This window comes from Oryctolagus cuniculus, chromosome 4 (genome assembly GCF_964237555.1).
Source record: "Oryctolagus cuniculus chromosome 4, mOryCun1.1, whole genome shotgun sequence".
In the NCBI taxonomy this organism is placed as follows: Eukaryota; Metazoa; Chordata; class Mammalia; order Lagomorpha; family Leporidae; genus Oryctolagus; species Oryctolagus cuniculus.
In genome coordinates, this window is record NC_091435.1 from 87,274,740 (window position 1) to 87,301,948 (window position 27,209).

At 36.5% G+C, this 27,209-nt stretch overlaps 1 protein-coding gene across 5 annotated transcripts in view; it reads left to right on the plus strand.

Annotated features, from left to right (window-relative positions):
* Positions 1–25,905, plus strand: part of FGF12 (fibroblast growth factor 12) — a 596,835-nt gene extending 570,930 nt beyond the window's left edge. For all 5 annotated transcript variants that reach the window (XM_008266666.3, XM_008266665.4, XM_051818906.2 and 2 more), the window contains 2 exons: positions 7,629–7,827; positions 22,681–25,905. In XM_008266666.3, the coding sequence (XP_008264888.1) occupies positions 7,629–7,827; positions 22,681–22,799 (318 nt within the window). In that variant the 3' untranslated portion in view covers positions 22,800–25,905. The remainder of the gene's footprint in view (positions 1–7,628; positions 7,828–22,680) is intronic.
* Positions 25,906–27,209: the final 1,304 nt, after the last annotated feature.

Consider the following 27,209-nt stretch of genomic DNA (forward strand, 5'->3'; position numbering starts at 1 on the left):
GTTCCATCCATGTCTCCCATGTGATTGCAGGGACCCAAGTACTTAGGCCATCTGCTGCTTTACCAGGCACATTAACATGGAGCTGGATCTGATATGGAGCACCTTGGAATGGGATTAGCGCTCATATGGGATGCTGACATTGCAGGCAGTGGCTTAACCCACTGTGCCACAATGCTAGCCCCATACTTTATTATTTAGTAATATATTACCACAATTTCTTTGACAAGTAAGCATTGTCCACTTTTTTATGTTTGTTTATTTATTTATTTTTGTCCACCTCAAAGAGAGAAAGAGAGAGAGAGAGAATGTCTTCCATCCACTGGGTTATTCCCCAAATAACTGCAACAGCCAGGTCGGGGCCAGTGGAAATCTAGGAGTTTATAAATCCTTCCATGTCTCCCACATGGATAGCAGATCCCCAATCACGTAAGCCATCACCTACTGCCTTCTAGGATGCACATGCAAGAAGCTAGATTGGAAGGGGTTGGAGGCAGGACTTGAACTGACACTTCGATATGGGATGTGGATATCCTAAGTAGTTTCAGAACTTACTGTGCCACAATGCCTTCCCAGTGCTATTTTTGTAATAATAGTGTTGTATATGATGTCCTTAATTTCAATAGATTGCTTCACCAATGCGAATGATAAAGTTATAAAAGGTTTAAGACAAAAGGGATCTATTAGATTGCTTATGTCAATAGTTTCTTCAGATTTAGGGGAACTGAGAGCCTAAGAAAGAAAGTAACCTTCCTGATTTAAACATCATTTGGAGATACACAGAAAGAAGAATCCAGGCTTCATGGTGTCTTTTTACCAAATATTATGTTGGAGTAGTTTTTTTTTTAATTCCAAGAATTATGGAGAATATGAAAAGAAGGTAACAATCATGATGGCTACCTTCATGGGCTTACTCTGATTCTTGTGCTCTATAGTATCAGGCAGAATCGAATTAGGAAGAAAAAGAAATGTAAGATAAAGAGTTAAAAAAAAGAATCTGGAGGAGGTGTTAAATTATATAAGATTGTCAAGAGAGATTTCTCTGGATAATCACATTTTATCAGTGACCTGAATGAAATGAGAGATCAAACCATTTTAATATGTTATTGAACAGTTTTTCAAGAACAGGAGGTATTGATCGTGAAGGATTTAAAATGGAATGTGTTTGTTGGTTTTGGTCAACATCGAGAAGACAACAGGCTGGAGGGCCATGAGGGCTTGATCCTTTACTGCAAATTCATTGCACGTATTATTCCAGCAAAGGAAACGGGAATTTGCGCAGAGCCAGGTGAAGACAAATCATGATTATAAAACCATTTAACCATAATTACCATTTGGGGCAGTACACAGCATGTTTTTTTGCTTGAGTTGGCAAGCATACATTTTGCAACTAAATCTAGGGGAGGCAAAAGTGGAAGTGAATGAATGATATTGCCCCATGGGGGACAATGCAGGGATTAGCATGTGATGAAAACAAAGTTGGAAATGATATCTCTAAAAAACTATAGCATCTTTTAATGTATTCATTAAAATCTCTAAATTCCCAGCTCCTTGGCCTTCATGATCTAGTATCTGAAAGAGAAATCTATTCAAATGCAGACAGGATGAACGGAGACTGGTGGATAGCGGCTAGCCACAGAGAACGGGATTCATCCTGGGCAATGGCAGACCCTAAGAAGCCAAAACCTGTATAGGATGTCAGTGACCTCAGTGTAGAGAGAAGAGTCAGAAGGAGTCTAGTCTGGGAGAGAAATTGTTATAAAGTATGAAGCGATGAGATTTCAGTTAAGGAAAATTCTCAGGAGCATAGATTAGAATCAGATGAGACTGGGAGACAGTAGAAGGAGTCTGGACTGATTATTTTGGACAGACATAAAATTCCACCATCTATCATCGTCTGGATCAAAATGGATAGCAGTTCTTAACCTTTGAGGGCATGGCTAGGGTGGACAGTTATTTGAAATATGAAAGGGAACTGTAAGAACTTGTATAATGCTACAGAAAAAACCCAATTGGTCAAATTTTGCCACGAGTGAGTGTTTAAGAACAATTTCAGAACACTAGGGTCGAGGTCCATATCAATTGAACAGTGGAAAGATTTTAGAGTAATAATTGCCAAAACCAAAAATAACTTTACCATATCTACTATATGGGCATGATGTGCATGTGAGAATATTTTTTATTAAATATTTCATGAGCCCTGCCATGGTGCCTGTATTGAAGAGAGAACTCAGAATTATGGACATAAATAGCATTTATGAGATGTGATGTGGCTACTGGTTAATCTTTCAAAAGGAAAAAAAAAACTTCCTTATTATCCTAGTTATTCACTCTGCCTCCCTGGGTGTGGTGATCATTGAGGTAGTCTAAGATTTTGTCACCTTTGGCTCCAAGCTCACCTGCCTCTCTCCATTATGTATTACATTTTTCATCATTCTGAACACATCTTATCTTTTTTATAAAGAATTATTTTATATATTTGAAAGAAAAAGTTACAGAGAGAGGTAGAGCCAGAGAGAGAGAGAGGTCTTCCATTCTGTTGGTTCACTCTCCAAATGACCACAATGGCCAGACCTGAGCTGACCTGAAGCCAGGAAGCAGGAGCTTCTTCCAGGTCTCCCACGTGGGTGCAGGGGCCCAAGAACTTGGGCCATCTTCTACTGCTCTCCCAGGCTATAGCAGAGAGCTGGATCAGAAGTGGAGCAGCTGGGACTCGAATCGGTGCCGTATGGGATGCCAGCGCAACAGCCTGGGGCTTTAACCCACTGTGCCACAGTGCCGGCCCCATCTCTTATCATCTTAACATCCTCTGCCTTACTGACTTTCCAAGTCTTTGCCCAAAGCTTTAGATAAATTATAAAATGTCTGTTTATGTGTAAATTGTTTTAACTATGGCTATGGATTGGTGTCCTATATGCTGGAGCAGACATAAAATGTATGACAAAAACACAGAATTAAGGATTCTGTTATAGGACTGATGATATTTTTTACAGTACAAGAAAACAGAATCTTAAGAATAAAGGGTAAGTTTGAGGGCTTTTTTTTCTTTTGTTAATTATAAACATTTATGATACACAGTTCATGGGAAATATAAAGTACTTGGGAAAGCAATTGATGGTGGCCCAAGCACCAGGGCCCCTGCCAACATTGTAGGAGACCCAGATGGAGTTCTTGACTCCTGGTTAGGGCTGGCTCAATCCTGGATTCTGTGGCCATCTGGGGTGTAAAGCAGTAGATGGAAGATCTTGTCTGCTCTCTTTCTCTCTGTGTCTGTCACTTTTCCTTTTAAATAAATAAGTAAGTAAGTTTTATAAAATTCATAGAAAAATGGCATATTTTGATGCGAATTATTTAAAATTCATGCATAATTTTTCCATAATACAATTTCCATGAGCTATCTTAACACCTTTCAATAGGCATCATTTCATTTTCTTTAAAATAACTGAATTTACAGTTAAAAAATGAAATTCAAAGAGTTTTGATCACTAACCAGCTAACATGTATGGAGCCAGATGCAAAGCCTTGACTGGCTTGCTTACTCCAAGGCCAGGCTCTAATTTCTCACTTAGCAAAAAGAACAATAATAGCAAATATTGTATAAATTTATTGGTGACCAACTTCCAACTGAGATTAAAATTACAGTTTTGCCAAGGTTGTACATAGAGAAATTTTGGCTCAGGCCCTTATGTGTTTCCCCCTCAATTTGTAAGAGAGCCTGCCTAAACCCATAGAAGTGACTTCACTAAACTTCTGCATCCCAACCACCAGCCAAGTGTCTTGCCTTGTACAAACAGTAACAGTTGCCTCATTTCTGAATTCTTATTCCGCAGAGACCCTTTGGAATGATACTGAGTCGGATACTGCACTTGGCTTTTTATTTCTCATTGGGGGCCTGGATGTTATACATGGGGTTATCTTTGTCAGTGTAATGGTTTAAGACCTGCTGTTTTTGTCTTAGGATCCAGGATTTCAGCCCTGATACACTAGCTTGGACTCTCACTGTTCCAGAAGGGGAATTTGAACAGATTTTAAACTAAACACAAATGTGGGTGTTTATTTTTTATTAAGTGAAAGTGTTATTTTTCTGTCTAAATGACAACAGTAATCTTTTGTGGCTGACTTTTTTTGAGATTTATTTATATATATATATATATATATATATTTAACTTTTATTTAATGAATATAAATTTCCAAAGTACAGCTTGTGGATTACAATGGCTTCCCCCCATAACGTCCCTCCCACCCGCAACCCTCCCCTTTCTCACTCCCTCTCCCCTTCCATTCACATCAAGATTCATTTTCAATTCTCTTTATATACAGAAGATCAGTTTAGCATACATTAAGTAAAGATTTCAACAGTTTGCTCCCACACAGAAGCATAAAGTGAAAAATACTGTTTGAGTACTAGTTATAGCATTAAATCTCAATGTAAAGCACACTAAGGACAAAGATCCTAGATGAAAGGCCGAGTTACAGTGGCAGGGAGAGAGAGAGAGAGAGGAGAGAGAAGTCTTCCATTTACTGGTTCACTCCTGAAATGGCCACAAGGCCAGAGCTGGGCCAATCCAGAGTCAGGAGACGTGAGCTTCTTCCAGGTCTCCCACATTGGGGTAGGGGCCCAAGGGCCTGGTCCATCTTCTACTACTTTCCCAGGCCATAGCAGAGAGCTGGACCAGAAGTACAGCAACCAGGATTTGAACCAGTGCCCATGTGGGATGCCAGCACTGCAGTTGGCGGCTTTACCCGCTATACTACAGCACCGGCCCTGTGGCTGACATGTTTTTATGATAACAACTGAGACTTGCTGGAATCAGCAACTCGGCATCAAGTGCAGGCATGACTATGCAGTAGGAAAGCAGTGTGTGGTGTTGGAACAAGTAGTGAACCAGCATCAAGAACCCACCGTTCGTACCCAGGTTCTGGATTTGCCTCCAACTTCCTATGATGCTGGGAACAGTTTCACTATCATGGGCTTCAGTTACACTGTCAGATTGAACAGTCACTAAACAGTTTTATATTTTTCTCCAAATTTACATGTTTTCCTACCATGTATTCATAACAATTGTTATCACTATCTACATATATGATAATATGCCTATATTCAGAATTAAACCTATTTCCCTGCCCATATATTTTCCCAGCTCCTATATAATATCTGAAATCTTATGTTTAGATTGTATTACTTAACTTTCAAGAGCCCCTTAGCATTAGGGATAATACCATGTTTATGAGAATTAGGCTAGACATGGAAAAAATCAGAAGCTTTGAGATGATTATCTCTGATTAGTTTGTTTTTAAAAGAAAACTAATAAACCTGAACAATTCACATTTTCTAAATATTTTATCCTAGCCTCTGAATAAAAATAGATATTAAACTTATGTTATACATCAAATCAGATTCACTTTGATCCCTGTCCTTGGGATTGACCAAACTCTGTCCCAGTGATATTGAGACAAGACCATACAAGACATGTTTCCAGTACACAGGTCCATCATTCAAACCTGTGATTCAAGACAAGAAATATGCAATGGATTCATTCTCTTCCTTCACCTTCTTGAATAAATGTTTTTCTCCAATTCTTTCTTTTTATTGAACTATAATTTGCATGCCATGAAATTAATATTTTAAAATGAATGTCCTGGCAGATTTTAGTGTATTCATAAAGCTGTGCATATTGATATCATCTAGTTCCAGAACATCTTCATCTCTTTGAGAAAGTGCTCTTTCCTCATTCCTCAGCCTCCTTACAACTAGATTGGACCCTTAAATTTATTATTCCAGACCTTTCATAGAAATGGAATGCTAGTACATGTAGCCTTTTGTGTCTAGCTTTTTTCATCTAGGATAATGTATTTGAGGTTCATTCATGTTGTCAAATTCACTAATACTCCAGTCCTTTTTATGGCCAAATAAAATTATATGGTATTAATATACCAAATTTTATTTATTGATTGATATTTGGGTTGTTTCCACATTGTAAATAATGCATCTATGGAAAAATTGTGGGCAAGTTTTTGTGTGGATATATTTTCATTTATATATATATATATATATATAATTTATATAAAGTAGTCATGGTTTATAATGTGGTAACAGTATGTTTAACCTTTGAGGGACTGCTATTTTCATTTACATTTCCATCCACAATGTGTAAGAACTGACAGCTTCTTCACCTCTTCACCAACACTTTTTATTGTCCTTTTTATTTTTTATTATAGCCATCATTGTGACTGTAAAGTACTATTTCATAGTCATTTGTTTTTCTGATTCTTAAGCCAGTTGCTTTACCTAGAACTGAGAGTACTCTAATCAATCATATTATAGTATCAATATAAAATGATAGTAATTTATTTTCATTATTAATACTATTATTATTTCAAAGTCTACCACCATCCTTCCTTATAGATTTTCTCAGTCTCATTTTTTGGTCTGTAATATTAGAACCATTTAAAATCATAAGTCCTGTAATCAGTGTTTTTTAACACTGAAGGTTTTTCGTAGTCTCTCATCTGCTCATCACATGGCTTTCTGTGAATGAAGACAAGAAATGAGTCTGGGGGTATCACCAACAAAGACATGACTTCAACCAGTTGTATCCCTATGTGTTACTCATCATTAAATTAGTTCAGGGCATACCTGCATTAAATTATGGGGGCTTCATACTAAACTTTTCCTAGTACTTAGTGAAGCAGACAGTGAGTACTGTGACTGTGTTTGACGTGGAGCATCTGTATTTACTTGTAGCTGCAGAAGATGCTGTCACATTCCTTTTTACTCTGATTATTTCAAAAGGGGAGAAATTTCTTCTTCCCATGAAATATGTTTTGTTCATTTGACATGATAGTATATGACTTTATTGTATTGATTATTAAATCCCTCACTGTAAGTCACTGAATAGGACTCGGGCGCAAAAGTGAGCACTTGAGAAGGAGTAAATGTGGGCTCTGGCATCGACTCTGAATTAACCATACAACCTTTGGTTTTCTCACTCAACAAATGATGGAGTTGAAGTAGCAGATCTTAAGGTCCCTTCTTGCCAAAACTCTCATTCTGTATTTCACTGAGGCTTCTTAATTGTAACAGTAATATTTTTACCACATATGGCTTATTCATTTGCTGAGATTTGGACTAATATTTTAGAGAAATTAAAGGGAAAGTACTGGTATTCGTCAAGGTGCTAGGAGACTGGTAGTATGTTTCTGGAACAGACTTTTTCTGTGTAATAGCTTTTTATAGAAACAATGTCATGCCTGGAAATCTATGTGGTGATCTTGTGTTTGCTGTGCTTGTTTTGATTTTTATTCCCAGGGAGAAATTCTAGTACCTTATTTACATGTCGCAGGTCAGTAAAATTAGGAATGGCCAATTGGTTTAATTTATAAACATTAGTTTGGACTTGGCCACAGCATAGAATGAGTGACTCAAACCTATGTTCTTTGCAGTATTTGTTTAGAAAGGAAATCCTATTTCTTGATTTTGTATAATGAATTTTTACATCAAATGTTGATAAAATCATATATCTTTGCCCCTCATTTGTTTTTAACAAACTCATTGGACATAAAGAGTTCCTGGTACACTCTTAAATCTATTTTTTCTTTTTTGTGTTTCTTTTTTAAAACTTTCTTTGCAGGATGTTTTCACTCCAGAATGCAAATTTAAAGAATCTGTTTTTGAAAACTACTATGTGATATATTCTTCCACACTGTACCGTCAGCAAGAATCTGGCCGAGCTTGGTTTCTGGGACTCAATAAAGAAGGACAGATTATGAAGGGGAACAGAGTGAAGAAAACCAAGCCCTCATCACATTTTGTACCAAAACCTATTGAAGGTATGAAAACAGCTTCTTTGCTTTTTTGGACCTTGATCTTTGTGTGACCTAATGCTGTTACTTGTATCTTTGTTCCATAGGATTTGTCTGGAATGCAACAACCAGAACAGAAATTTAGAAAACATGATATTTCTTTGCATCTGAAAACAAAGAATGATATTCTATTACAGTATTCAAGATTAGAATAATATTCTTGAATATGAAAGCTGAAAGATTCCTAAAAGTAGAAAACTAGTGGTCCTTACCATTTGGAGTGTCATTTCCTTTTTCTTGAAAACAATTTAATTTCTCAGGATACACCCTTGAAAAATAAGTAACACTGCAGTGTTTGAAAGTCTGCAAAAGCTTTTAGATGTATATTGCATACCACTTTCTTCAGTTTGTCACCAAATTTAACATTATAATGCATCATTTTTTCTATTATTAAAGGAAAGAAAATAATATACTGCTTTTTGTAATCCATAAATATTCATAGCATTAATATTATCCCTCTCAGTTGAGCCTGTAGCCTCCTCTCATTTGATTATTTAATGGTATTCACTTATTTCAAATTGAGCAATGGAAAAAACAATTTTATGCTAAGGAGACTCAATTTCACAACTAGGTTGTGTTTCCCCAAAAGTTGCTTAACTGAGATGCATATATCATATGAGTGACCGCATCCAGTGAATTCCTTCTCTCTTCCTAGTATAGGCTGAGTAAGAGCTAGTGGTCTAAGTATTCACATAATATATTTTCTCCTCTGAAGGTTATAGTATCATCATTTAAAACATTGTTTCAACCTCTTTTTATGAGGAAATGGGAAAGATGGAAGAGGAGCCTTGTGATCTGTGACCTAGTCAGTGTCCCCTAAATATTTCAGAAGTTGTAGTCTGTCATCCGGGGTTCACACCACCTGTTACAGAGTATATAGTACCTATTACTAGTAGCCAGCAGATATTTGTTAAGTCCATACTACATTCCAATCACCTGGTAAAATGAGGAATTCACAGCTTCTAGTTCCTGTCAAACCTCTGAGTTCTTTGTGTCTTTTTTTTTTTTTTGAGTTATTTTATACATTTGAAAGGCAGAGTTGAGAAAGAGAGAGAGAGAGACAGAAAGAGAGACTCTTCCATCTGCTTGTTCACTCCTCAAATGGCCACTACAGCCAGAGCTGGACCAGGCCAAAGCCAGGAGACAGTAGCTTCTTCTGGATCTCCTACATGGGTTCAGGGGCCCAAAGACTTGGGCATCCTCAGCTGCTTTACCAGGTGCATTAGCCGGTAGCTGGTTTGGAAGTGGATCGGTTGGGATTCTAAGCAGCTCTCATATGGAATGCCAGCGCTGCAGGTGCTGGCTTAACCCATTACGCTACAATGCCAGACCCTCCCTGCATCTGTAGCCAAACAAAATGTATCTTCCCTTTCCTGCAGTATATTTTCACATTGTAGGCCTCCTCTTGTCTATCCTTCCACCCCAGTTTCCATTCACTCATTTCATCTTCCTGGAGAAAAACCTATTGGTCTTTGTAAATTTTAATTCGAATCACTTCTTCTGTGACAGCATCCCTGACTTTTTAAAAAGTTTCCTTCTTTATTTATTTGAAAAGTGGTGAGTGGAGAGAGAGAGCATTTTCTCCATCCACTAATCCATCCACTAATGTAACAGCCACGAATGGGTCAGGTCCAGGCCCAAAGTCAGGAACTCCATCTGTGTCTCCCATGTGGGTGGCAGGAACTCAAGTACTTGGGCCATCACATGCAGCCTCCCAGGCACATTAGCAGGAACCTGAATTGAAACAGAGTTGCTTCTCCATGCTAGATACTCTGATATATCATGTGGGCATAATAAGCAGTAGCTTAACTCACTGAGGAGTTTATCAGCTTAGAGTGCTCTCTCTCCTTCCCACTGTCCCTTTCAACTAAATTTAAGAGAATAATAATAAGTGGTCAGATTCATTCAAAATTAAGTGAGGAATAGGGAATAAAACACAACACTTTTGGTGCAATGTGAGTAAAGGCAGGAAAGTGCCTGTATTTTTTTTTTTTTAAAGATGAAGTAGAAGGTACATATGTAGTTAATATTTTCATGGGATTTATACTAATTTTCACAAGTGATGTTTTTGACAAATTATATTTTCAACTATTGTGTAATTTTTATGTGTGCATCGAAGTTGATTTCTTAGTATAAACGTAGTACATAGCCATTAATAACTTTTGGAACATTCAGGTAAGTATACAGGAAAGGGAAAATACCTACATGCTTTGTTTATTTCTTTTATGAGTGATAATTACATACTGAATTTCTTCCTCCATCCCCCACTACCAGCAAACAAAATCCGAACACCTGTAACCTACCTCCTAATTATAGCTGCTGGTTGCACTTTGATGAGTCAGTTGTCCTCTCGGGGCTATATGATTGTGTACAGATTTCCAAGAGAAGGCTGTAGAATGACTGGTGATAGTTCCAGAGCTCCTTTACTTATGAATCTATTTCTGCATTTCAGGACAAATGTGGAAAGAGACACCTAGACATTAATAACTGCATATATTAAAATTAGGTTTAGCCTTGCACATATAAAATTCATGGTAACAACAGCTTAATCATAACAAAGATATTTTCCTCCCACAAACCAAATCTAGAGACCAGCTAGCCAGGTACTTTGGCTTCTCAATTGTTAGGAACCTTGGCTATATCTAGCCTTTAGTGTGTCTTTCCATAATGCATTACTATGATCCCAGCACTATGCACACCATGTTACTTTTTATTTTATAGATCAGGAAACTAATACTTTAAATTATTAAGTAACTTGTCCAAGATCACAAGCTCAATAAATACAGATCTGGAATTGCAATACAGAAAACCTAATACAGTGTCCATGCACCTGACATCTGCACTATACAGCCCCTCAATCCGAGGTAAACCCATGAGTATACACATCACATCAATGATGGCAAAGTAGACATGGTATACCGTGACACAAATTGAATAATAAACTAGCTCACATTATGCAGAATTGAGACAAGCATACATGGCATGTTGAAGAAAATGCACTATTGGTAAATGAACAGATAGGACAGTTAATAGAATGCCATGTTCAGGTTAGGAAATGAGGAATTAAGAATGCATTGCTTCTTTTTGGATGAATTCTAACAGGCTTCATTTCCTAATGTGTAAAAGAATTTGGACCAGATTATTCCTGAAGTGCTTTGGCAACCACACTGCAAGGCAGTCTTTGTAAGTATGGAAAAACTACACTCCTTCATGGAAACTAGTATAGGATGTACATATAAAAATAATCACGTTTTTATTATTGAATGAATGAAGTATAATTTTATGACTGTTTCCATAATCAGTTATTTGTAGTGGGTATGTGAATTTGTTTGTTTAGAAGAGGGACCAGAATGAAAAAAAATCTAGCCATAATCTATATCTTCAAATTTTGATGGTGTGTTTCCATAAGGCAAGTACAAATACCTGTAAGTGGAAGATGCAGTTAGAAAAGAAATAGGAAACAATAGCTCATTAGGAGATTTTCCATATTGCTATTTAACCAAAGTGATTGTCAAGCATGTTATTTTTAGCTTTCTAAGAAATTTTTGTAAACCTATTAGCCTACTATTAATAATTTTACCACCTCCTGAGAGTCCAGTACTGTGTGAGACATGAGCATTTCCCTTGTGAAGGGAAATGTCCTTTTATAGGACATTTAATAGAAGTCAGAGTAGGATTTTTTAGTTTTTTTTGTTTGTTTTACTTTTTCAAGTATCTCTACCTTTATCCCAGTTCTGCTGATGATTTCATTTTGAAGGATAAGCTTCCCCAAATTGAACTGCAGAAGTTCAAAGGTCATTTGATTACCGGATGATATCTGCCAGTCCCTTCCCTTGCATTCCTTCACCCCTCAGCCTATGCTTAGAACACGGGAGGTGGTAATGAGGGGTTGCAAGAGCATGTACTCAGACAGTTTGGTAGACTTGATATTGAAGCCTATTACTGTGTACATTGCACATCCACCTCTTCTTATGCGGGTCTTCTCCCTTGGAATTTAAGACAGTAAAAAAGACTTCATGATTTCCAATGCTGTCCTTTCAAAGCATTGCTCACGGTACAGATAGTAACTCCCCAGATTTAAATTGTCTTGGTAAAGACCTCCATCTTTATTTTCAGATACAGCGACCATATATCTTTTGACAGAGAACAAGATATAATGCATTCCTTTTCTCCTCTCTCATCCTCCATGAAGTTCATTGCTCAGCTTTTGAGGGTGGAGGGATATTCAAAATCTCATGTCTTTCCACTGGAAGGAATGTGTGCAGTTTTCAAAGTCTTAAACTTTAAAGGCAGAACCCTTGGGAAAGAAAGATGTTTCCAAATAATATCATTGAGTGTCAGTTGAGAGCCACATCTACCTAAGAAATAAACTGTAAATAAAGGAAATATTAACTCATTTCCACCAACTGATATATTTCGTGAGATTATAAAACATCCAGTGCACACACATACACACACACACACACCCTGGAGGGCAGTTAAATGTTATATATTTTCACTGTTAGAACTATTGCTTTAAGCTGACAAAACTGTATTTAAGTCCCAGCAGAATAATGTAGAACACTGTTTTCCAAACACCAGTATCAGAACCATCTGAGTGTTCTTAAAGCTAAAATTCTCAGACCAAATCTCCAAAGTAAGCTGATTTATTAAATCAGGATATGACCTAGGAACCTACAGATTGAAAGCAGCAATCCCAGTGATTCTTATTGCAACTAAGTTTAGGACTTGGCATTCTGAACTAACTATAGTATTTGCAGGCTTATTTTGGTCAAATCAGGCCACAGGCAATTTAAATGTATCCAAATTATCGTGATTGATGTGTTAGATTAAATTTAATTAATTACCTCTCTGACATCATAGAATAAAGTATGTGAAATATGCTATATTTTTACCTTTCTTCTTATTATTGATAGGCTTGTTTTAGTGTTGAAATACTTTACTACTTAGAGTTACAGAATAATTGCCAATTGTTTTGCAAAGTTGATAAGTGAGAAATTAACCTAAAAGATGTCAAGTAACCAATAATAAAGGTAATTATAATTTTCTAATCCAAGTTATGGCTATGATTTGCTAAATAATTTTGAGAAATAATTTACTTTCTTCAACTTCAGTCATCCCTGAAGAGGAAATCAATTATAAATTCCATCTGTTTCATAGGAATAAAATGAAGATTAGACATTGTAATAAAGTTAGATTTCTCTACAGAATTCTGTCAGATCAAATGCAAAGTGCCTTTTTCATTTTCCCTTGGAAAATAGGCATTGTCTTGTTGTGTTATTTATTAGAGAAATGCTGTGAGGTGTGGCACTGAATGAGGAATAAAGATGATGAAAATTGAATTTGTACAGAAAATAATAATCCCTTCAACAACTACATAACAAACCAAAGAACAGAACAAACCAGGACTTTTGAATAGGAGGACAATAGTAGCAAATTTACTTTGACATTTTATTTCAAAATAAATAGAAAGAGAACTAAATGGTTTGTTTTCTTTTGTTCTCAACCCTACTAAGACAAAAACAGAAAGAAGGAGCAAAAAATACCTCTGTTGTCCCTGCTTGTTTTAATTACAGAAAAGATAATGCGTGTGATGCTTTTTTTTTTTTTTTCTTTTTTCTGGTTTTGGATTCCTGTCATCCTGTAGCACTTTCCTCCTGAAAACCAATGTAGCTAATTCAAAGCAGGTTTTTTTGGGATTCTGAATCTAGTCTTTAATAAAACTCTCCTACCTCTTCCCCACACATCCTTCATCTTTCCTCCATATAAATATGGTTTCCTTCATATAAATATGTCCTTCTAAATGAAGATATAGATCTTTTTGTTCACTATGTCTCTTAACTTGCATAATCAATATTTACAAAATAGTGGATACATTCCTGTGGCAATACATTGCTTCTAAACTAGCACTTAAAATTCGCCTTTGGTTCCAAAGGGATTACACGTGACAGTAATTAAGGTGTGAAATTGCTTCATGTTAATTGCCCACGCCCTTTTGTGATCCACTATTAAGACAATTAAATATCTTTAATGGTGCATTAAATAACAGAGCAATCTAACTTTCCATTTCTTGGAAATTACAGAGGGCCAAGGAAAATTTGATTAAACTGTTAGTAATAAAAGGATTAATCATGTTTCATTTTTATTTCATGGAAACTGATAGAGGATAAGAGTTCTTTATAGAGTATAATTTATGAGTTTAATCCAAAACAGAAGTTAGATTGTCTCCATCTGGAAAACAGATGTAGTCAGCAAAAACTACAATGGCCCTCCACATAGCTTGTCCACTTGTGCACTGCTAAGCAATATTGGCCCTCAGATTGACACCCCATCTTCCCCATTGCTACCAGGGCTCTCAACTCTCTAATAATCTGCCAAGAATCACACAGCAATATAAAAGCAATAATCAGTTGGCGCTACACTACTTCATATTCCATTTGCACGGTACATTGCTATTTCTATCCTGTTTCTATAACAAAATATGATTAAGAAAATTTATTTATTTCGGAGGGGGGGGAGAGAGAATGAGATCTACCATCTGCTGGTTGACTCTCCAAATGCACTCAATAGTCAGGGTTGGGCCAGGCGGAAACCAGGAGCCAGGAACTCTATCCAGGATTCTCACTTTTCTGGCAGGGACTCAAGTATTTGAATCATCATTTGCCACTTTCCCATGTACATTAGCGGAAAGCTGGATCTGAAGTGGAGTATCTGGGGCTTGAATCAGGTACTCCCATACGTGTTACGGTTGTCACAAATGGCTGCTTAACCCACTGTCCCGTAACACTGGCTTCTCCATGGTATCATTTGATAGTCACTAAAACCTTAGACATTTGCAGATGAAAATTTATTATCCATATTTTAAACTCAAGGAAACTGAGATTTAGATTTGTTAAATAATATATTCAGGCACTTAAAATTATAAAGTGGTGAAACTATGACTAGAACTATTATATTTTGACTTCAAACATCATGGTATCCCTGCTACAAGTGGGGTGTGTGTGTGAGAGAGAGAGAGACTCAAATGATTTACAAGCATGCATTAAGGACAGCAGCTCTACAAATTGAGTGTGCATCAGAACCAGCTGGAGGACTTGTTGAATTTGTAATTCTGTGGGTCTGGGTTAGTCCAAGGATATCTTTTTTTTTTTTTTTTTTTTTTTTTTTTTTTTAGTTTTGTGTGTGTTATGTGTGTATATGTGTGTGTATTCTTGTGTGTATTCGTTGAGCTATCTTTTTTTTTATTTTTTTTTATTTGACAGGTAGAGTTACAAACAGTGAGAGAGAGAGACAAAGAGAAAGGTCTTCCTTCCATTGGTTCACTTCCCAGTGGCTGCCACGGCCGGTGCAGCACCAATCTGAAGCCAGGAGCCAGGTGCTTCTTCCTGGTCTCCCAAGCAGGTGCAGGGGCCCAAGCACTTGGGCCATCCTCCACTGCTCTCCCAGGCCACAGCAGAGAGCTGGACTGGAAGAGGAGCAATTGGGACTAGAACATATGGGATGCGGAGGATTAACCAAGTGAACCACAGCGCTGGACCCTGGATTTTCATTTCTTAAAGTTCTAGATTCTGCTGTTGCAGCTGCTGGTGGTAAAGAGTTTCACATTGAGAATCATTAATTTATAGAATCATTAGATGCAATGATCATCAGAATTGCATTCAATTTCTAGACTGTACAATTTTTCATATAAGTATAAGGGGAAGGGAAGGAGTTCTGGTTAATTATCCTGTTTTTTTTCTTATCAGTCAATTATTATTATTTCTGTGAAGATGAGGCATATTATTGTTTATCTAAATATCAGTAACATAGAGGAGCTTGATAAATATGATGAACATAGTATTCCTTGCTCCATTGTTTGAGAGTTAAACATTTCAATTATATACTGGTACATTTTAGAGCATTTAGCACAAGTTTAGTACTTCAGTAAAGTTTCATCAAACTATATAGGAGAAAGTTCAATTTTATTCCAATCATAGACTTATACAGTTAGGCAATACAAAATAATAGGGATATTTATTTGTAAAGTAAGTATGGAACACCTTTCACTATAACAAGCAAAAGAGATTCAGTGGTACTCAAGATAAAAAAAAATGAACTTCATGGCATTTATGTCTATAAATGGATTAATATATTATAAATAAGTTAGCTAGTATTTTTAATTTGTTTTTTATTTATTCAAGAATTACAGGGTCAGGCACTGTGGTGTAACGGGTAAAGCCGCCTCCTGCAGTGCCAGCATCCCATGTGGGCGCCAGTTCGAGTCCTGGCTGCTCCACTTCCAATCCAGCTCTCTGCTATGGCCTGGGAAAGCAGTAGAAGATGGCCCAAGTCCCTGAGCCCCTGCACTCATGTGGGAGACCTAGAAGAAGCTCTTGGCTCCTGGCTTCGGATCGGCACAACTGTGGCCATTGCGGCCAGCTGGGGAGTGAACCAGCTGATGGAAGACCTCTCTCTCTCTCTCTCTCTCTCTCTCTGCCTCTCTGTGTAACTTTAACTTTCAAATAAATAACTACTCTTTAAAAAAAGAGTTATAGAGAAATAGAGTTCACAACCACTGGTTCACTCCCCAAATGCCTGCAGCAACTGGCTATTAGCCAGAGCCAGAGCCAGGAGCTGGGTACTCAATTCAGGTCTTAATGTGTGGGTAGCAGGGGCTGAACTACTTGAGCCAACATCTGCTGTATCTCAAGGTATGTGTTGACAGGAAGCTAGAATAGCCAGAGCCAGGAATCAAAAATCCAACCACTCTAATATGGGATGCAGGTGTTTAATTGGCATCTTAACCAGTAGGCCAAATGCCTTCACCAGCTAACATTTTTTAAAAGAATTATTTATTTATTCATTTATTTGAGAGGTAGAATTACAGAAAGGAGGGAGAGACAGGTCTCCCACTTGGGGACAGGGGCCCAAGGACTTGGGTCATCTTCTGCTGCTTTCCCAGGCCATAGCAGAGAGCTGGATCGGAAGTGGAGTAGCCAGGACTCCAACTGGTGCCCATATGGGATGCAGGCACTGCAGGCAGCGGCTTTACCTGCTATGCCACAGCGCCAGCCCCATACATTTGTATATTGATAGGAGCAGACTGGGAAAAGTAAAAATTGACAGAGGAAGATCACTGAGTAACTCTGGACAGGGGGGATGGGATTGAGTAGAGCCCTGGATGTAGATAGGAACAAGAGTTCTGCACTGTAGGAAGCATGAAGCCAGACATGAAGAGGCAGGTGTGTGCAGGTAGGTACTTTTGTGGGAGAAATGAGTGAAATCTCTTTTGTAGCTCCCATACAAAGTAACATAGTTTCTTGACTTGTAAAGAAGAGTGAGAAAAAGGAGGCTATTATGTGGGTCTGAGGAGGGGTTGAAACGGTACTGGATGTTTAAGGAGGAAGAAGACATTGTGGAATAACTCTTTTGAGAAGAAGGGAAGAGGGAATTGGCTCAAAAAATGAACTGGGAGTCCAAAACAGCTAAGCATTTTCATGAGGCTTGGGGTCAGGATGTTGACTGGAGACCACACAACACAGTTCCATGTTTTTCTCAAACACATTCAGCTCTTTCATTAGCTTAGAGCAGGGGAGATGGTGTTAATCACACATGGATTCAATGATGACTGGCTGTATGGGTATGCCACACTGAACAAACTAACACTCTTTATTCCTCAATTTCTTTTCTCAGTTGCAAAAGAGACCAACAAAAAAAATCTGCCTTTTGTTTGGCAGGTCATGTAGTGCAATGGGTTAAGCTGCTCCTTGAGAAATGTGCATCCTGTATCACAGTGCCTGTTTCAAGTCCTGGCTCCCTAGATCCTGACCCAACTACCTGCTAATTTACCTGGGAGGCAGTAGATGATGACCCAAGTGCTTCTATCCTTGTCACCAATGTAGAAGAACCATATGAAGTTTCTGTCTTCTGGGTTTGGCCAGTGAGGCTGGCCAAATGAAGGCATTTGGGGAGTGAACCATCAGTTGGAAGTTTTTGGCTCTGTTTCTCCCTCTCTCTCTTAGATTCCTTTCCAATAAATAAATAAATAAATAATTTTTTTTAAAAAAATCTAGCTTTTAGAGTAGTGTTAGAAACTTTTCCTACATGTAAAATACAGACGTATCAAGAGTTCTATGAATATTAGCTGTTATTCTGAGAAAGACTACTACTGCTCAGCAAAAAATTACCCAAGATGGTACATGGTACCTGGCACCTAACTTATTGTACCTGTTAGGTAACAGAAATTCTTGATATTTTATTTTTTATTTGTTAAAAGTTAATATCTTTCCCTGAGCTTTCTGGGAGAAATTTATGGTAACTAAAATAGAAGTGATTGTAGAAAAAGTTAATATCTTACTCTGAGCTTTCTGGGAGAAATTTATGGTAACTAAAATAGAATTGATTGTTGAACATTAAAAGTGATAAACTCGGGATCTGAGCTATCACAGTTGCCAGGAAAGCACGCATAGCTGGGTTAGTGCAATTGCGATACAGGAACCAATGAAAGTAATATAACAAAAATGCTGAGTAGAAAATCTGCCATGGAAAAACCTATACCTAATCCTACAAAGGAGAATATGGATTTAGTAAAGACTAAAGCTCAGTGATATATAGGTAGCATTTCTCCTTTTTAAGGACATAATCTTTAACATAAAAATAAAGAGGAAAGTATCATTATATTCTTAGAATCCTATCCAGGAATACATGAGATATTTTCTTTTTGTATTAATAAATAAAAATTAAGAAAAAATAAAATATAAATAAAGTAAACATTGAATATTATCTCAAAGTATTGGCTACAGGTTTTTCCAAGTGTCATCCATGAAATCATACCTACTAAAAATAAAGTCCATATCACAAATGTAGTGTTACAAATCCTGAGTAAGCCATGGTTAATTTTTAGCATTCCTAATAGCTTAAATCAGAAGATTTATTTCAGATTGTCATATGGAGAGGATCACTAAATCTGAATTTCTCTGAAATACAATTGGTGAACTGGAAGACAGAAAGATAGGGAGCTTGAGGAATTTTTGTTTGGTTGGGTTTGGTTTGGTTAGATTTCACTTTATTGTCAGTCTAGAAAGCACTTTTCAACAGAAGAAATAGAGTATCAAATTTTGCACTCATAGCTGGAATACGACAGAATGTAGAACATAGCAAATGCTGTAAAAACCAAGTATATCTAGAAAGCAGAGATTTTAAGAATTGTAGAACCTGCTAAATCCAAGTGAATCTATTTGTAATGAAATATTGGCTCATAGTGGCTGAGGGTGATGGAAAGGCCTCTCATTAAACATCACTAACTCAGCTACTGCAAAACACTGGGGACCTTTCCAATAGATAATTAGGACCCAGTAGGAGGAAAAACATTGAATCTAACATAGGATAGGAGTAATCTGAGAACCACCATTTAGAAGCCTATTGAAGATGAGAGGCTAGATGGATCCATAGGCATGCTTGCAAAAAGATTTCTCCCAATTTCTTGGTAGTAAGTGATTGGAAATCCATGTAGTATTAACCATAGAACTCCAAATTCTAGTACTGGGAGTTGTATAAAATTGTGGGTAATTTTACTAGAATGTACAGTACATGTGATTTTGTATGTGGGATTAGTGATTCTTGATTTATCATTGGTTATCTGTTTAGGTTTTTATGCAAAATTAAGTATTCCACTCAATAAAGACATGCTAGGTTGAACAAGAGAAACTCACTTTTCAATTTTAGTCAGAACTATGGTACTTGGAGTGGGTATATTAGCAGCAGGCCTCATACATGTAATGGAGCCTCACCTAGATTAGTTCCTAAGAAACTGAGATTGTGTTTCTAAGGCACCAGAATGATCTGTAAATTTCAATGCTGCCAACAATTGCTTTTAGAATGCATACAAGTAAGATTCAGTTTGACTGATTTTTCTTGACTAAATTGACTGGTTATATTATTATATTGTAAACATAGACATTTTCTAGTTTTGATATTTTCTTATAACAGAACCATAGGCATGAACTAATCAGACTTGAGGAACTTCATGATTTGAATAAGGGTGCAGGCACTGTGGTGTAGCAGGTAAGCTGCTGCCTGTGACACTGGAATCCCAAATGGGCACTAGTTTGAGTCCCAGCTGCTCCCTTCCAATTCAGCTCCCTTCTTGTGGTCTTGGAAAAGCAATGGAAGATGGCCCAAGTGGTTGGGTCTCTGACATCCACATGGGAGACCCAGATGGAGTCCCTAGTTCCTGGGATGCCTGGACCAGCCCCGACTGTTGTGGCCATCTGGAGAGTCAACCAGTGGATGAAAGATCTCTCTCTCTCTCCCTCTCTCTCTGACTATGACTTTCAAAATAAATAAATATTTTAAAGAAGAAAAATATTTGAATAGGATATTCCATAAGGCTTGTCTAGTTTTGGTAATAATAAAAAAGCAACTTGAATTACCAACTTTGAGCTATTTGTAAATGGCAGGAAATAAAAGCTGGTTTTCTCTGTATACTCTGTTACTTCATTGAAAAGTGTTTAGTCCTTTGGGGATATTAGGATAACTACTCAGCACCTTAATTGAAATATTTTAAAATTTAATTTAAAAATCTATGTTTGGAATTATTTTTCATAAGAGACTTAAACATATTCTGTGCATGTACATTATGTCATTCGAAATGTGGTCTGGGTTTCACCAGCATTAATATCAAGCTTATAGAGCCGGCGCCGTGGCTCAATAGGCTAATCCTCCACCTTGCGGCGCCGGCACACCGGGTTCTAGTCCCGGTCGGGGCGCCGGATTCTGTCCCGGTTGCCCCTCTTCCAGGCCAGCTCTCTGCTATGGCCAGGGAGTGCAGTGGAGGATGGCCCAGGTGCTTGGGCCCTGCACCCCATGGGAGACCAGGAAAAGCACCTGGATCCTGGCTCCTGCCATCGGATCAGCGCGGTGCGCCGGCTGCAGCGGCGGCCATTGGAGGGTGAACCAACGGCAAAGGAAGACCTTTCTCTCTCTGTCTCTCTCTCTCACTGTCCACTCTGCCTGTCAAAAAAAAAAAAAAATATCAAGCTTATTAAAAATACAGAATTGGATGTCAGCTTTGTGGCATAGTGATGCCACCTGTGATGCTGGCATTCCATGTGAGCAACAGTTCAGGTTCTGGCTGCTCCATTTCTGATTCAGCTCCCTGCTAATGTGCCTGAGAAAGCAGTGGAAGATGACACAAGTGCTTGGGCCCATGTATCCACTTGAGAGACCCAGAAGAAACTCCTGGCTTTGGCCTGGCCCAGACCCAGCTATTGAGTCCATTTTGGGAGTGAACCAATGGATGGAAGGTCTCTCTCTCTTTACCCCTCCCTCTCCTTCTCTCCCTCTTTCTCTGTAGTTCTCACTTTCAAATAAATAAATAAATCCTTTTAAAAAATACAGAATCTCAAGGCCACCCCAGAGCTTCTGAATAATAATCTGCATTTTAACCATGTTATACGAAATTCAAAGGCACATTAAAGTTTTATAAGAAGTTGTGTGGCTGACTATGTTTAAAGAAACCTACCTCCTCATCAGTGATGGTCTCTGGAGAATCTTACTTGTACTCTTGCCTTTCTCTTAGTCTAGTTTTGGATTTGGTATAATATCTTCAGCCAAAACAAATTTTAATTGCATTCTTGAAATCTGTTATCCAAAATTCCCTCAAGAGAACAGCTCCTTAATTTTCTGAAACATATTTGTGTGCTTACTATAAAGCTAGGCATTTAATCCTCACATAAACCATTTTTTTCATTTGTGGAAATGTGTCCAAGTTGACAAAGCTTGCAAGTGGCTGAGTCACGATTTGTCCCGTGGTACTGTGGCTCCCAAGTTGGTCACCTTACCCACTCAAATCACAAAGGAGAAAACCATCTGATGTTTAAATAACATTCAAACTTTTAAACCACTGTAGTATAGATTCAACAGATGGAGATAGTTAACTGTGCCTAAATGAAGAATGAAAGTAACTCCTGATGTTTGAGTGAAATATATTACATGCTCTAATAAAGATTTTTTTTTACCTCATAGCACTATAAAGAAGCTAAATTATATATGCACTATGTTGATAGGTACTATCATATAAGAATAACTTTTATATGGAAAATACTGTTCTTTCTAAGCAATCGTCGTCTTGCAACAGGCATGGGAGTTCACCAATGACTGGACATGGGAGCCAGACAAAACATAAGAGGAGAGAAGAAACTGTTCATATAGAAGTGAACTAAATTCTCACAGCTACATAAGCACATTCTGTATCGATGAATAACTGAAAAGTCATGGTGTTAGTTTAGGTGAAGGAAATATATGGCAGTTTGAGTGATTGCTTTATCGTTTTTCCTTTTTATTTCCTCTCATTATTATTTCAGGATGCCCTGAAAATTGGCAATAAATATTTCTTTTGACATACCAATGTCATAGTTCTGGTAACAGGATAAAGATGCGAGCATGCAGTAAATGTTTTTTTTTTTTCTCTACCAAAACTATATTGCAGAGAAAGAACTAAAAAGTAAAATAGCTATTTCTACTTTGAAATGCTCTGACTTGAACATCTCCTCTAACTGGATGAAAAACCTATTATATAGGTTAGGACACTATGAAGACTTAATCCTTATCTAGAAGTAAACAGAAAGGATTCACACTTCTGCAGTTCGAGATGGCTTAAAAGGTTGTGACTGTTAGAACTGGAAGAGAACCATGTGTATCCAATGAATGTATTACTGAACTTATAATGGGAAGAACTGCGGATGATGAGAATGACAAATATTGCAAAATAAAATTTGAGGATTTATTGATCACCTAATTGGTGTTCACTCTAATAAGTAATTGGTGTGGTTTGTCTTTCAGTGTGTATGTACAGAGAACCATCACTACATGAAATTGGGGAAAAACAAGGGCGTTCGAGGAAAAGCTCTGGAACACCAACTATGAATGGAGGCAAAGTCGTGAATCAAGACTCAACATAGCTGAGAACTCTTCTTCCCTCTCTCATACCTCCCCTTTCCCTTCCCTACCCAGTACCCATTTCCTTCTAATCAATTCACCCAAGGAGAGAAAAATAAAATGGCAACACAAGACCTAGTGGCTAAGATTCTGCACTCAAAATCTTCCTTGTGTAGGACAAAAACAAAAAACAACAAATTGAACCAAAGCTTGCCTGTTGCAATGTGGTAGCAAATTCATATGCTCAAATTAGTATATCTAAAATCAAAGAAAAAAATAAATCAGGATTCCACCTTGAATGAAACTATGTTATTAATACTGGGCTAATTGTAATGAAGACATAACTTTAATAAAGATGAAATAAAGTTGTTATCTTAAAGGAAAGGGTTTTAGAGAATTGAGCTTACACATGGATGTTGTACTTAATAGCTTAAACTCTGAATAACTCTGTGCTGTATGAGTTTGATCCTGTGTTTTCTTTAGGAATCTGGAATTGACATACAATTACATTCTGTTTCTGGGATTTTTTTTAATCATGAAATTGAATATGTATGAATTATAATTTCTTTTAATACCAATAGGTATAGCCAGGAAGCATTTAACATCAAGAAAAGTTTTAAAAATTATTCCTAAAACTGTTATTTCAGATTGTTTTATGCAAAAGCATAATCTCATATTGAATCTAATGGCATTCATTTATTTAAATTTTCATAAAGAGTTTCAGATTCTCCTAGGAAATATCATATTTTCATCAAATGTATGAATCCAGAATCTTGTTTATGTTGGGTAATTTATAGAAAGAATTCTTAGCTAACACTGAAGCAAATTGTGAGAATTCTCTTCCATTGCTATGTCCAGCCAGTGAGGTCTGCGTTACTACCATTTGGTCTGACGTTGTGCCTTGTGGACACCTTTCAGGATGTAGGTGCTTGTTTAACTGTCTTAAGAGTTTTAGACCATATTGTGTAGCAAGAAAGAAGGAAGAAATGTTATATATAAGGAAGTAAGTCCTAGGAAATTTGTCAAAGAAAATTATGTTTTATTTATATAGCATTTCTAAACTCTGCAAAGAAATTGGGAAGCATGGCTGTGTAATTACTAACTTAACTATATTATGAAACCAGTAGTTTGTTCCTTGCTATATATTCTCATTTGTAAGTCTAGTTGACAATAAATCTGTCTTCTAGAAAAGAGAAGTGTACTAGTAATACACTGAATTTTCAAGGGTCATAGAAAAATACTATGGAATGTTCAGCCATGGCTTCAATAGACAGAGGGTTTTGTGAGAGACATTCAGTGTAAAAGCAGGCAAATCTATAATTAGGAACTCTAAAATATTAGAAAAATATTAAGGAAGACATGGATGCTATACAGTTGCATTGGGATAAACAGATTTACTCAGTCCTACAAATCAGGAATGGTGTAGAGACATCCAAATTAAAACAAAATAAAACAAAACAGAATGATATCAAATGTATGCAGATTTATGGATATTATCAATGAGAAGACTTAGCATGTGACTTCTCCTATTATCTCTACTGTCCAGCATGTATGTTCCAAATATGACTTCCTAAAATATATATACTTTGCAGAAGCTCTAGGCCCTCACCTCAAACCTTGCCATTTGGTTGCTGTATTCCTTCAAGATCAAGCATAGTTTCCCTCACTCTACACAATCATTATTCTTCAATAGAAGTCTGTGTGCTTCACCAAGTATCCTATTTCTGTTATCATGGTGATAGCAGAAAATTGAATCAAAAGAGTTAGCCGGATCAGTTGGGAAAAATAGATGCTATGCATTTAGACAAGAATATTGAATGCTGTTTGGCAAGAGATATTTGTTTAATCAAAATATTTGGAAAATAAACAGTAAAATACTTAAAAAGGAATGTTGCTCTTGTAGGAAAAGAATATTCTTGTAAAAAAATACAAATCTGACTGTATATTCCTTGTCACTCTTGATTCAACTTGATCATAAATATTCCTGTCACTTCCAGGACCAAACAAATCCCAAGCACAAAGCCTTATTTTCTTTGAAAAAAAAAATAAAATAGAGGCATCAACAAAATTGGTCACCACTGTTTTCGTATGAAATTACTTGAGATTTTGTGGTAATGCACAGACATACACATCAATAACACAGTAAATAATTTCACAAGTGACACATTTGATAGAATTCACAGTCCTCAATTACCCTGATGATTTTATGATGGAATCTGCTTAATGCAATTAATTGTGAAAAATATCATAAGAGTTATGGATCTCCCACAAAATCCCTCCACTTTCAGTCATTAATCACCTACATGTATGTTTGTCTCCTTTCTAGCAGTTAAAAAGAGTTCTAACCACACAATTTGCATATTGTTTTTCTCCATATCATGTTAAGAAAATGTCCACTACAATAAAAATGCTTTGGAAATTAGCTTTTTTTCTTTCCAATACATTTTAGAGAATGAATTGGCAGTCTCATATTTCTTTTACACATATACTTCCAAAAATTATAGTTTAGAGCACGGGTTGAATGTTTTCTTAACTGCTGCCTAGTTTGAAAATATATGAAACCCTTAATAGAAAAAGTAAGTATTTGCTGCCTAGGTTTTAAAAAAATCCATTATAAACGTAAAGTTACCAATTTTACTCCAAAATATGAACAACTAAAATAATTCTGTTTTTCATTGTTCTGATTTCTGAGCCTTCAATTCATCCATCACACTCTCCTTTAAGTGAAGTAAGATCTTCAAAACATGTTGGAGTAGTCTCAAGAAAAACTTGCTTAGTAAACTTTGTAATTGGCTATGTAGATGTAAATTAAGACATGTTTGTTGTAAGAGTCCTTATTCTTGTACGTCTCAAAATTCATGGACTAAACAATGAAAACAAAACTTGAGGGTCACAAAATAGCCTTCTAGTTAAATCTCATTTTATTTGAAGCCAGAAGTTTGTGGTACAGAAACGGATGGTGCTGAAGTTCTGCTTGCTAATATAGAGACTTTGTGTTCAGGCAATGAGAGGACAACAAAGCATCCTCTTCTTGATCATAGTAATGTTGCAAGTTTGAATTTTGCATATGGATGTTATAGAATATTTTTAGCCACCACGGATTGGTGCAATAAAGAGGTATCAACGTAATAGCATGTGATGTGTAATGGGCTTCATTTTAATTTCAGAACACTTGCTTAGCAAAACTCTTCTATTTGACAAAATGGCAACACTGTAGACATTATTGTATCTAGATGGGTTGTCCTCTTTGCTGCTAGCAAGAGATGAGGGTATTGAGATAAGAATAATGGATGAAGAATGACTTTGTTGTCTGTTCACAAGTCTGAAAGTCTTAATGTAGCATCCCTGATTTCTTGGTAAAGAAGCATGACTACATCAACTATAAGTTTTTAAGACACACATATAAATAGCAGATCTACTATTTTATCCTCATGGCTGGGTGTACAAGGCTTTTCTCTTAAGAAGATTTTCCATGATGTTGCTTAATTTCATCTGCACAAGGTAAGACACAGTAAGGCATAAAAATTCACTGCTCATTTTAACAACATAAAAGCCCGAGATTATATCTCTGTCATAAAATTGTAAATAACATTTTTAAAGTCAGAATTACATTGAAACAGTGGATTGTTCTACAAATATATATGTGTATATACGTAAGGTTCTGAAATCAGGATATACTATTTAGAATTTTTATTTCATCTGTGGTCTTAAGTTATAGACAATCGAAAAGGTTTGAATGCAAAACTTTACATGTAAATGTATATTTCTAATGATAGTACAATTGCCACTTTATAATTAAAAAAGAAACAGGTGGGAACAATCATCAAAGCACATGCTCTTTCAGAACCTCAGTTAACTTTTAATTCCCTTTTTGATGGAGAGATTATTATGCTTTATTTCTAAAATGTTATATTAATATCTATACTTTCTTATATAGATTCCATGATAACTCACATCAGGTTGAAAATATATGGTTGGATGGCAGAAATAGCTAAATGCTGATCTTTACTTTTTAGGATTTTTCTTGGAACCCAACTTAAATCAGTATATAAATCAAGCTATGTAAAATTACCAATGTTTAGAAATCATAGATTGACTTCAGTAACAGATGCAGTAAACAGAAGCAAAAATAAGAACACTTAATATAATGTCATTAACAAATTCCATAAAATGGGATCATTAAATGTTTTTTTTTTTTAAGTTGGAAAAACTGAGCTGTTTCTTTGTCTTTGCTCCAAAGCACAATTTAAAGACAGTGGCATTCATTTTACTCAAAGATGTTTAAAAAATTCAAATACACACCCATGAATATAATTGGTATTAGCTCCATTACAAGGTTAAATGTTATATTCTTAAGAAATTATCGACACTAAAATGTTTAATAAACATGATATATGAAAAGCAACAAGTTCATGATTAATTTTTGCATTAAT